Here is a 13763-nt window from a genome sequence, read left to right on the forward strand (position 1 = left end):
TGCAGGCTAGTGCAGGGAAGGTATGTCTTAGACTTTTGGTAGAGACCCATCTCCACCCCAGCACCCAACTGCCAATGTATATTAAATAATATTGTTTTCAAAAGGTTACAGCCCAACTTTAAAACATTTTGACAAATCTGGCCCTTCAACTTCCTCCCACTACTGCCCACTCCCACAAAGAGGTTCATGGGCTACAGCTCTCAATTCATTAAGGTGCCCCATCTCTACTAACTCCGTCTGGTGACATGCCAAAGGTAAAGTTGTTCCATTGCATTTGCAGTCCAAATATAATCATTTGTTATTTGACAAAAGTATCTACTTGGTTTCCTTATCCTTAATCTTTGCCTACAATCTTTTATGATCTCTGTTTCTGGTTCCTTCACAATTGCAAGCTACAACTTCAATTCTGCTCTAGAGCTCCTTGACAAACCTCACCATTCCTCTTCTGCGTTAAGACATACCGAAAGCCAAGTTTTTTTTAAAAAAAGCATGTTCACTAGGATTGCATTAAAACTCACTTGGCACAGGTTGCTATTATGATCTACCTCTATGAAATTTCTCAGATGCTACACAAGTTATCAACATTCATTGTAAAAACTGTCCTTCACTATTTTTCTTCTGTCTGAAGAGGAATTAAGACCTTTTATCACTACCCTACCAAGATCAAATTTATGGCTGAGGAAATTATTCACTCACTACGTCCATGCTATCAATTTGGAGTTTAGATACCACCTTACCTTCACGGTAGAACCTGCATAGAGTCTGCGAGCAAGCAACTTCCCAGCTTGAATGGCAACAGGGGTGAGTTCCAACTTGCCATCAATAACATCGCCTATGCCATAAATATAAGGCACATTGGACCTTTCTTCACTGTCCACCAACATTTTTCCATTTCTAACAAATATTAAAAGAAAATGAATGCAACAAAACATTCAGCTTTTTAAGCTAGGTATAACCAGCAGGCTAAAAATACTTCTATTGTCAAAAAATCCTTAATTCCAACTTTATCAATAATTTCATTTAGAGAAGTTTACATATTGAATTTATTATTTTATAAAATCTTTCCAATGATTGTCATATAGAATTTAGTGAAACAGTAATTACCTTACAAAAAAGATTGAAGCAAAAGAAACAAAATACTGCAGCAAGATACAATAGTTGCTATTTGAAGCTTAAAAGAAAATCATACAGTCCCTGCAGGTTCCTCCAGGCATTTCTTATCCATTGGCTCCTTTACCGAGATAGAATTATTGGCAAACTTCCACAGGTCAAAGATGATGGAACTGTCTTGGCAAATGTCAATATACACATTTTCCCCCATTTACAAACCTTCTAAAGTTCCCTTGAAACAAAGTGTTTAGTGGGAGCATGTAATGATGACCTAATTTCTAACATTTCTGCTCACCCTTTTATACCATGTGCTAGTATTTTCTCACCCATCTTTCCCAAGAAGGATTGCTAAACTTGTACAGCAATGTAATCAAGGACATTGGGATAGGATTGGAAAAGAGTTCACTAGTTTCCATTTTCATAAGCTCAATAAGTAAAACATTCATGGAACACTAGTTGTCAAGGCCAGCTTTTACTATATATTTTTAATGGTGCTGGTAAGCCTTTTCCTTGAAGCATTGCAGACCAGCATTACTATTACATTAAGGAATTTCCACATGCACACCCAAAGATAACAGAAGAATGAAAAACATTTGAGTTAGGAAATCACATAACCTGGGGCAAAATACACTTGTTTTCCAAAGCACATTTTAGTTAGCACATACCAGTGGAGGAGGGAGGAATGCTTGAACATTGACAGAACCATGAAGACTGCTTTGCCCTGATGGTATCAAGATGGATTATTGAGAGGGATGCACTTATCCAGTCAAGTGGAGGCTATTTGATCATATTTCTGATTGTGCTTTTCAGAAACACTGATAAATCAAAAGGCAAGACAATCACGACTGGATATTCTGCCTCTGGTCTGTTTCTATATAGTAACATTATTTTAGTGCTTGATCAAATTAAGCCTCTGGTTAACAGTGAACCCCAGGATGACAATGGTAGTAGTCAAGGCAACGACAACACATCTGCATTTCAAGGGTAGGTGAGAATGGTCACAGAGGCAGTATTTGCCACAAACTATGCCATAACATATCCAAGTCTAGCTGCTTGCAGACATTCTGTAATAAAACTGAATATGCACAATCCAACTAGAGTGAAAATCATTGATTTGTCTAGTTGGGGCTAGGAGACAACAGGAATTCTTGCATTAATGTTCTAGTGAGGCAACAGGAGCTATGCTGCTTTGTGCACATCTCCATAATTCTCTATTGGTCTCTGGTCCTTTGACGTTACATTCAATTTCTCCCTTCTCGCCTTCAATTCCCTACTCTGGCCTCTTACCTCTTCTCACCTGCCTATCACCTCCTCCTGAAGTCCCTCCTCCCCCGGTCCACCCTCCTTCTATCAAATTCCTTCTCTAGCCCTTTACTCCTCCCACCTATCACCTCCCAACTTATTTCACCCCCCCTTCTGCACTCATCCAGCTTCACTCATCACCTTCTTGCTTGCCCTTTCCCCTTCCCCCACCCACCTTATTCTGGAACTTTCCCCCTTCCCTTCCGGTCCTGACAAGGGTCATGGCCAAAATGCCAACTGTTTATTCAATTCCACAGATTGGGTGCTCCCCAATCTGCAGTCCACTGAACCCTCGTTTATCAAATTGTGACACTGAACAGCAGCACAGACTCAAAGAAGTACAAATTTACATTAACTTTATGTATCAGTTCCCCAGCAATAATCCAGACAGATGTTCACAAATATTCAGAAAGAGGTCACCGAAGCAGCAGCTTCTTTTTGTGAACTGTTTGATGGCTGGCAACTCGATGGCTGACTCCATATTTGCTTTCTGCTTTACGACAATATCCTTATAGAACCTTGATCTCTGTAACACTAAAGAAAAATATCCAACACCTTCTCAATTTCACATAGAATCTCCTCTCAAATTTATTTCACATTTTCCAGTCACACTTGATGATTAAAATTCTTCATCCCTGAACCTGCACTAATCTTACCTGCATCTTCTCTACAGCCTTCAGGAGGTGGAATATTCTAGCCTAATCAATGGGTTAATAGCAAAAAATGTTGCTTTTGTACACTTGTCCAAATCACTTGATCTACCCAATCTCAAATATTTATATGTAAAAGAAAATCTGCAGATGCTGGAAATCCAAGCAACACACACAAAATACTGGAGGAACTCAGCAGGCCAGGCAACACCCATAGAAAAGAGTACAGTTGACATTTTGTGCTAAGACCCTTCAAACATTTATACATCCAGGAACTAAGAAAATAGGAGCAAGTCAGTCATCCATTGAAAATCAACACAACCCTGGCTAAAATGTTCTAAGCCTCTCCTGTATCAATTCACCTTGGCTCTCAATTTTCTTTCCTTTCAAAAAGTAACTGCTTCTTGCTGAGGGTACCAAATCTCTGGAACTCTCTACCCCAGGGTATGGAGGGAAGAATTTTTTTGGAAGGAGGGGTGTTCAAATAAGTTTTTGGAAGATCAAGGAATTGAGGCCTACGGGGAATTTGCAAAGAAGAGATGAGGCCTGGGATAGATCATCCATTATCACAGTGAACGGCAGTATAGGCTTCATGGACTGAGTAAAGTTTTGTAACACTGCCTCCCCCCCCCCCCCCCCCCGTATATTTACTCTCCACAATCCTTCAGGGTAGAATTCAAGAAATTCAACATTCTCTGTGGAAAGTTCCTGCACACAAGATTAACCAACCAGTCGCTATTCTTGTAACTATGTCCCTTTTAAGATCCTTTTATTACTGAAAACATCCAAACACCTACTTATCACACCTTTCCCCCCCCCCCCCCCCAGATCTTGCATCTCAGTATTACTCAGTCTTCTAAACTTCATGGAATACAGATCCCCATTGAACCTCTTGACACGACAACCCTCTCATCCCAAGATTTGGCCTAGTGAATCTCTTTTGGGTTGCCTTCAATACCAGTACATCTTTTCTTGAACAGGAGACTAAAACTACTTAGTACGCATCAGTATCCCATTGTTCATTACATAATGCATTTAGGTAATCCAAGGTAAAACAATACCAATGCTGAATACAGTGTAACAGCTATAGAGAATGTGCATTCTAAGTAGACAAAAGGTACAAGATTGTTACCAGGTAAATTGCGGTCAAGAGCCCATCTTATCATTCAAACAGGATAAAAGTAGCCTTGAGCCTGGTAGTATGTGCTTTCAGGTTTTGTATCTTCTGTCTGATGGGGTTGGTGGGGGGGAACATGAGAAGAATGTTTACCTGTGCACAAATTGTAAAACATTAGCAGGTGTAACAAGAACACCTAGGTTTTTCTTCCGTAACTCATCTTCAGTAACTCACTCAACTGCATTCTTTCCCCATTCAGATAAGAGGGCAAACACAAAGCTGCATATATAAACAATTTCTAGCAAATATTAAGAAGTTCTATCTGAAAACTCCAGTGTTCTGCAAGATTAGGGTCACGACAAAGATTTCAGTGTTTAAACAACAAGTAGTAATAACGGGGACATTGCCTAGCTGTCAATAACACATCTCACCTGAAATTTCAAGCAACTTCATGGGAAGCTTTAATTATGTAGAAAAAAGTGCCTGGGTCCTAGGGGAGGCATTAATCTCCAAGTGACAGTTTCACAAACAACTGATTTCAGCTTTCCAGCTGAATATTTCCCAATACAAGCTGGATTCCAGTCAAGTTTAAAAACTGCTAACTCATTCCTCCACACAACCACTGCCAAATATGCAGCAAATTTATCTAGAAAAAGCCAAATATAGTATTAGAAGTTTTTGGCATGAGGCACTCCCATTTCCTTTACAAAGATCCATTTCTCATTAGAAATCTATAGTTTAATGGAATTGGACATAGGGACAAAGCTAAGATTAGAAACTGCCATAAAGCTATTAACAACCTAAAGCATCCAGCTTATTGGATTCAATAGTTTTACTTTGCCTGATTAACAAGCAGGAATAGTGAAAGAAAATCAGCACAATTACATTCGTGGGATCAGAACTCTGGTACATCTTGGTCATGTTTGGGGCAGGGAGATGTTAACAGTTCTTTCAAAGTGGAATTTCTGCAGGTTCAATTGCATCCCTTACTCAATACTCCAGACAGGCCAGAACTAACATGCCTAGAACATCTCTTCATTTTCTCAAACACACTACAAGCAAATGATTACAGCAGTTGCCCAGGCAGTACTGGAGGCCTGAGAATGGTTTCACATTCCACCAGAAGTAAACAGAAAATAAGATATTTAACAAGTTAGATAGGACCTAAAAGGCAGCACATTTTTATGTGGTTGACGTTTCATTAAAACTCACTGTCAGTAATCAAACATATTCTAGGGTAGAAATCTGAAAGACACCTTCCTTTTATTCTATTCACTCAAGAACATAACTTTTCCTGTAATGCAGTGTAGGGCCTCCTTTAGAGGAAAGCCAGTCATACAGTGGGACAGCACAACAAACCCTTTAGCCCACTATGAGCAACCAAACCTCTTGTACATCTGCACTAATTATTTTCCTTGCAATAGGTCCACAACTTTCAATACTTTGCTTATTCAAATGCCTGTCTACATGAATCTTAAACTTACAGAGTCAAAAAGTACAACACAAAAACCATTCACCCCATTCAGTCCACATCAATTTGGTCTTCTGCCTAGTCCCATTGACCTGAACCTGGGCCACAGCCCTCCATACCCCTCATACATGTACTTATCCAAACTTCTCTTAATTTTTGCAATCAAACCCACATCCACCACTTCTACTGGCAGCTCATTCCACGTTCACACCACCCTGAGTGTAGTTCTCCTTCATGCTGCCCTTAAACATTTCACTTTTCAGCTTTAACCTGTGACTTCTAGTTCTAGTGTGACCCAACCACCATTATACCCCTGATAATTTAGTATACCTCTAAGATCTCCCCTCATTCTCCTGTGCTCCAGAGAATAAAATCCTGTACTATACAAACATTCCCCACAACTCAGATCCTCAAGTCCTGGCAACATCCTTGTAAATTTCCCTGTATTCTTCCAAACTTACTTTAATCTTTCCTGTAGGTAGATGACCATAACTGCATACGATATTCCAACTACAACATAACACCCCAACTCCTGTACTCAATGCCAATTTAAGACCATAAGATATAGGAGCAGAAGTAGGCCACTCAGCCCAACAAGTCTGCTTCGCCATTCAATCATGGGCTGATCCAATTCTTCCAGTCATCCCCATACCCTTTGATGCCCTGGCTAATCAAGAACCTATCTATCTCTTCCTTAAATGCACCAAATGACTTGGCCTCCACAGCTGCTCGTGACAACAAATTCCACAGATTTACCACCCCCAACTAAAGTAATTTCCCCACATCTCTGTTCTAAATGGACATCCTTCAATCCTGAAGTTGTGCCCTCTTGTCCTAGACTCCCCTACCATGGGAAATAACTTTACCATACCTAATCTGTTCAGGCCTTTTAACATTCAGAATGTTTCTCTAAGAACCCTCCTCATTCTCCTGAACTCCAAGGAATACAGCCCAAGAGCTGCCAGATGTTCCTCATACTGTAACTCTTTCATGCCTGGAATCATTCTCATGAATCTCCTCTGAACGCTCCCCAATGTCAGTATATCCTTTCTGAAATAAGGAGCCCAAAACTGCACACAATACTCCAAGTGTGGTCTCACGAGTGCCTTACAGAGCCTCATCATCACATCCCTTCTCTTATATCCTATACCTCTAGAAATGAATGGCAATATTGCATTCACCTTCTGCACCACTGACTCAACCTGGAAGTTAACCTTTAGGGTATCCTGCACAACGACTCCCAAGTCTCTTTGCATCTCTGCATTTTGAATTCTCTCCCCATCTAAATGTTAGTCTGCCTGTTTATTTCTTCCGCCAAAGTGCATGACCATACACTTTCCAACATTGTATTTCATTTGCCACTTCCTTGCCTATTCCCCTAAACTATCTAAGTCTCTCAACAGGCTCAGTTCCCTCAACACTACCCGCTCTTCCACCTATCTCTTTATCGTCGCAAATTTAGCCACAAATCCATTAATCCCATAGTCCAAATCACTGACATACATCATAAAAAGCAGCGGTCCCAAAACCGACCCCTGTGGAACTCCACTGGTAACTGGCAACCAGCCAAAAATAGGATCCCTTTATTCCCACTGTTTTCTGTTTCCCAATGCTTCACCCATGCTAGTAACTTCCCTGTAATTCCATTGCTCTTATCTTGCTAAGCAGCCTCATGTGCAACACCTTGTCAAAGGCCTTCTGAAAACCTAAGTACACCACATCCACTGCATCTCCTTTGTCTACCATGCTTTTGGCACATTTATGAAGGCAAACGTGTCAAAAGTTCTCTTTATGAACCCATCTACCTGTGACAATACTTTCAAGGAATTATAGATCTGTAAGATCTGTAATATACTTGTCTGTATTAAATTCCATTTGCCACTTTCAGCCCATTTTTCCAGCTTGTCCAGGTCACGGAGCAAGCTTTGGTGGCCTTACCAATGACTAACTAAAGTTTCCCAGATTATTATGAAAGCCTTTCTTGAACATTAGCTCTGCACCCCCCCCCCCCGCCCCCATCCTCCAGAACCTCACACATGGCAGAGCCTAGGCAATTTCTGTAGTAGCCTTCTACAACGTCTAAGGCTACACCTTGTCAGGCCCAGGGGATTTATCCACCTTAATTTGCCTCATACAGCCAGCACCTCTTCTCTTGTAATCTGGATAAGAGCAAATATGAAAAACTTATTGCTTGTTATCTGATTACACCACCTCTTCTGGCAGTACATTCCAAATATCAAGCAAAACTTAACTCTCAAATGCCCTTTGAAAACTCCCTCCTCCCACATTTAACCCATACTTTCTTGTTTTGATACATCTACCATGGGAAAAGATTTTGGCAAACTACCATATCTATGCCTCTCAATTTTATAAACTTCTTTCAAGTTAGATCTCAGCCTCCTTTACTCCAGCCAAAACCACCCCAGTATTTCCAAATCACTAACATCTTGGTCCATCTCTTCCGCATTCTCTACTGTGCAACCACTCCATTTCTCCTGTGCACTGAACTGTACCAGTTCTACCAGAACTGTAGAAATATTTCAAATGTGGTCTAATCAGTGTTTAATAAAGTTGCAACACAACTTTCCAACTTTTATCTGGCCGAGGAAGGGAAGCATGCCATTTGCCTTCTTCACCATCTTATCAGGGAACAATGGACTTGAACTCAAAGACTGTTTATCAAAATTAGTAACACCCTACTGTTTACTATCCATGCCATACCCTTATTTGACTTCTCAAAATCCATAACCTCATACTTGTCAAGATTTTCTGTCAGTGCTGTGCCCAACCTTTCAGCCAAGCCATATCTTGTTGCAGCTTGGGCAACCTTCCTTACTACCCACAAGAACCAATTTTTATGCTGTCCACCACTGGCTAGCCGTCTCTCTGCCAGTACATAGCCTCTCCTCGCTGATAACACAGAAAATGAACACCCTTCAGACTCAGAACTACAGAGGACAGGGAGGAGGTCTGGCCTCTGCACATGTAGCACGCAGGCCCACTGGCACGTGGACACACCCTGGTGCTGGTGAACCAGATCCCCAGCTATGGGTAAATAGCACCACTGCCTTGTGACAGCCTCAGGACAGAAAATCCAGAGTGGAGCCCCCAAGGCAGCTGGACATCACTGAACATCCTTACAGCAGCTCCCGCAGCCAAGCTGGTACCAAATGCATAGCTTCACTTTCTTTTGGAGAACACCAGTGAGGCCAACAGGGGGATCTTGATGACTGGGCATTCCAGGATCTCCTTACCTTCAGCCCAGGCTTGTGCCCTGTAAAGGTCTCACTCCAGTGGCACTACCATAACTGCATTGTCCTTCAAAACAGATGTATGCCACCATTCACATCCATATCATTTACCTATAATCACAAAAAAGGTCCTAACATCAGCCCATGGTACACCACTGGACACACATCCAATCAGAAGCTATCTTCACCACTTTGCTAGGCCTCTTATCAAGCAAATTTTAGATCTAATTGGCAACTTACCCCGAATCTCAGGGGCCTCAATGTTCTGGACCATCTATCACACGAGATCTTGCCAAGACTCTTACCAAAGCCCATAAAATGTCTACATCTACAATACTGACAATATGATAGACAGATAGGGCTCATCAGCAGTGGTTGGCAGCTCATCTAGAAGAAAAGCTCTAATCTCAAACATCCGTTGCTGGAGCTGGAGCCCCTAAGGCAGTCCTACGTTAAGTTCAACACTGACTGACAATTCCTGCTATGCTGCTGGTACCAAACTGTATTGGTCATTGTAGTTCCTTTGGATTCATTAGCTGCATGGAGAGGAGCAGCCTGCTCCATAGGCAACAGCTTGCTTTCCATATCATATTGCCCTGGTTTGCATATCATATGGATAGCTAAGACACGACATCGATGGTTGACATGGGCCAATGGAGGGGCTAATGATCAGATCAGTCTTTGTAAAAATCCATTAATCCACATCACACAGAAACTATTTTGAATGACAGCATTGGGGAAAATAAATCAAATAACTGCATAATATAGTTGAGAATTTGTTAGTCCTTTTAAAGGAAAATATTATTGGTGAAGTACAGCATACTCACAAACCAGGCATAGAGTATTTTGATTAAACTATAAACAGTGAGAAGAAAACAACAAACAGTCCTGCTTGCATTGGAGTCAATTATTCTACTCAAAACAAAATTAAGAGCTATAATATTTGAGATGTTTTATTGACAGAATCATTAGACTTTTAAGAGATGTTTAGATAGGGATAGTGACATTTTGCAGACAGAAGAGATAAGTTTAGTCAGCCCTTTGATTACTAATTTAATTGGTTCAGCACAACACTGTGGGTCAAAGGACTTGTTCCTGTGGTGTACAAAACCTGTCAACAGTTTACTAAAAATTAAAAACCATCCCCTTTGTAATTACCACGCTAACTTTCCTCAGGTGTATATTACCTTATCAACTCACCCAATTTGTTGATATAGAAAATTGGATCACCTGAATAAATACTCCCTCTCTAAGGTCCAACAGTAGATTTTCAGACCAAACCAAAATGAAGACAAATAAGTATTCAAGACAACTCAGGGAAATGATAGAGAAGCATAAATCTGGGGAAGGGTACAAAGACCATCTCAAAGGCACCAACATATCTCGGAGTTCAGTGTAGTCTATTGTGGGAAAAACTGGAAAAATATGAAACCACAGCCATGCTGCCTAGTCAGACCGCCCCTCTAATCATAGTCACTGGAGCAGAATGCACGTGTAAGAGAAGTTGCTGTGAAACCAACAATCACAAAGTAAGCTGCAGAGGCCACTGGCTGCAACTGAAGATGAAGTTCATGGCTCCACAATCTCTATGGCTTTGTACAAAAAGGGTATTTGTGGAAGAGTGGCAAGGAAGAAGCCCTGGCTAAGTAAAATCACATCCTTGCTGGTAAAGACTGCAGATACTGAAAAGATGTAGGAGGAGATTTTGCAGTCAGGTGAGATTAAAGTGGAACTTTTTCAGTGCTTTAAAAGGGATGGGGGGGGGGGGAAGGGGAGGAGGGGTGGCATTACTGGTCAGGGATACTATTACAGCTGCAGAAAGGGTGGGTAATGTAGCAGGATCCTCTTTTGAGTCAGTATGGGTGGAAGTCAGGAACAGGAAGGGAGCAGTTACTCTATTGGGGGTATTCTATAGGCCCCCTGGTAGCAGCAGAGATACCGAGGAGCAGATTGGGAGGCAGATTTTGGAAAGGTGCAAAAATAACAGGGTTGTTATCATGGGTGACTGTAACTTCCCAAATATTGATTGGCACTTGATTAGTTCCAAGGGTTTAGATGGGGCAGAGTTTGTTAAGTGTGTCCAGGATGAATTCCTGTCACAGTATGTTGACAGGCCGACTAGGGGGAATGCCATACTGGATCTAATATTAGGTAACAAACTGGGTCAGGTCACAGATCTGTGAGTGGGTGAGCATCTGGGGGACAGTGATCACCGCTCCCTGACCTTTAGCATTATCATGGAAAAGGAGAGAATCAGAGAAGACAGGAAAATTTTTAATTGGGGAAGGGCAAATTATGAGGCTATAAAGCTAGAACTTGCGGGTATGAATTGGGGTGATGTTTTTGCAGGGAAATGTACTATGGGCATGTGGTCGATGTTTAAGGATCTCTTGCAAGATGTTAAGGATAAATTTGTCCCGGTGAGGAAGATAAAGAATAGTAGGGTGAAGGAACCATGGGTGACAAGTGAAGTGGAAAATCTAGTCAGGTGGAAGAAGACAGCATACGTGAGGTTTAGGAAGCAAGGATCAGATGGGTCTATTGAGGAATATAGGGTAGCAAGAAAGGAGCTTAAGGAGGGGCTGAGAAGAGCAAGAAGGGGGCATGAGAAGGCCTTGGCGAGTAGAGTAAAGGAAAACTCCAAGGCATTCTTCAATTATGTGAAGAACAAAAGGATGACAGGAGTGAAGGTAGGACCGATTAGAGATAAAAGTGGGAAGATGTGCCTGGAGGCTGTGGAAGTGAGCGAGGTCCTCAATGAATACTTCTCTTCGGTATTCACCACTGAGAGGGAACTTGATGATGGTGAGGACAATATGAGTGAGGTTGATGTTCTGGAGCATGTTGATATTAAGGGTGAGGAGGTGTTGGAGTTGTTAAAATACATTAGGACGGATAAGTCCCCAGGGCCTGACGGAATATTCCCCAGGCTGCTCCACGAGGCGAGGGAAGAGACTGCTGAACCTCTGACTAGGATCTTTATGTCCTCTTTGTCCACGGGAATGGTACCAGAGGATTGGAGGGAGGCGAATGTTGTCGCCTTGTTCAAAAAAGGTAGTAGGGATAGTCCAGGTAATTATAGACCAGTGAGCCTTACGTCTGTGGTGGGAAAGCTGTTGGAAAAGATTCTTAGAGATACGATCTATGGGCATTTAGAGAATCATGGTCTGATCAGGGACAGTCAGCATGGCTTTGTGAAGGGCAGATCATGTCTAACAAAAACCAGGCATATAGATGAGGGTAGTGCAGTGGATGTGATCTACATGGATTTTAGTAAGGCATTTGACAAGGTTCCACACGGTAGGCTTATTCAGAAAGTCAGAAGGCATGGGATCCAGGGAAGTTTGGCCAGGTGGATTCAGAATTGGCTTGCCTGCAGAAGGCAGAGGGTCATGGTGGAGGGAGTACATTCAGATTGGAGGGTTGTGACTAGTGGTGTCCCACAAGGATCTGTTCTGGGATCTCTACTTTTTGTGATTTTTATTATCGACCTGGATGTGGGGGTAGAAGGGTGGGTTGGCAAGTTTGCAGACAACACAAAGATTGGTGGTGTTGTAGACAGTGTCGAGGATTGTCAAAGATTGCAGAGAGACATTGATAGGATGCAGAAGTGGGCTGAGAAGTGGCAGATGGAGTTCAACCTGGAGAAGAGTGAGGTGGTACACTTTGGAAGGACAAACTCCAAGGCAGAGTACAAAGTAAATGGCAGGATACTTGGTAGTGTGGAGGAGCAGAGGGATCTGGTTTTTGATTTTTTTTAGTTTTTCATGCTTTACATTTTCCTTGTTTTGTTGGGTTCTGCTGTGAGGGAAAAAAGCATGTGATTCACAAATAAAAATTCTCAGTTAAATTGATCAAAATTATTTTGTACATTCTATTGCTAGTATATCAAACTATAATCTACTACTTGCAGACATTTATGGAAGTTTGAAAAATTCTTACTTTTGATTGAGATTAACACCAATTTTCTCCAAGCCAAGGGACTTGGTGCAAGCATCACGGCCCACAGCAATTAGCACCTAAAGAAACAGTTTTCTTTGTTAGTTAATTAATAATTAATGTGGAAACTAGTGAGGTTAGGGGAGGGAACAGTGATATATTGAAGCTTATGGTCATTAAAAAAGTGGCATTGGAGGTATTGAAATGTTTAAAGTGGATGAATCCCCAGAACTTGGCCAGATGTATTCTAGGATACTGTGGGAAGCAAGACAGGAGATTGCTGGGGACCAAGCAGAGATTGGTACATTTTCAATAGCCACAGGTGAGAATCAAAACTAATGTCATACCTTTCATTAAGGTAGCAGGATAAGCTGGGGAACTACAGGCTGATGAGCTTTACTACAGTGATAGGAAACTTATTGAAGGGATTCTAAGGGTCAGGATTTATTTATTTGGAAAGGCAAGGATAAATTATAGCCAGCATGGCTTTTTGTGTGGGAAATCATATTGAATGCATGACTGAGCTTTTTTTGAAGAAATTACTGAGGATTGACAAAGACAGGGAGGGCAGTACACATCTACATTGACTTTGACAAGACCCTGCATGAAAGGCTGGTCCAGAATTTTATAATGGGTGGGATTTATTGCGAGTTTATAAGCCGTATACAAAATTGGCTCGGTGAAGACCGATAACAGAGGGCTGCTTTCCCAGATAGATACAATTCATGTTCTCATTATTTACTTTTTATTTATCATTTGCATGACTTTGCACATTGGTTGTTTGTAATTTATAATTTTTCATAAAATCTATCTCATCTCTTATTTTCTTGCAAATGCCTGCAAGAAAATGAATCTCAAGGTGTTGAGGTATATACATACTCTGGGCCCTTGTGTACAACATATGCAAGAATAGTTTAGATGAA

General features: G+C 41.4%; 1 protein-coding gene across 1 annotated transcript in view; it reads right to left on the reverse strand.

Annotated features, from left to right (window-relative positions):
• The window catches only part of txnrd3 (thioredoxin reductase 3), a 57202-nt gene that overhangs the window by 8906 nt on the left and 34533 nt on the right, over positions 1–13763 (reverse strand). Inside the window, exons 11-12 of the mRNA XM_073071984.1 lie at positions 12844–12920; positions 738–894 (exon numbers count right to left, since the gene is read on the reverse strand). Of these exons, the coding sequence (XP_072928085.1) occupies positions 738–894; positions 12844–12920 (234 nt within the window). The remainder of the gene's footprint in view (positions 1–737; positions 895–12843; positions 12921–13763) is intronic.

Source organism: Hemitrygon akajei, chromosome 19 (assembly GCF_048418815.1).
Source record: "Hemitrygon akajei chromosome 19, sHemAka1.3, whole genome shotgun sequence".
NCBI classification, from domain to species: Eukaryota; Metazoa; Chordata; class Chondrichthyes; order Myliobatiformes; family Dasyatidae; genus Hemitrygon; species Hemitrygon akajei.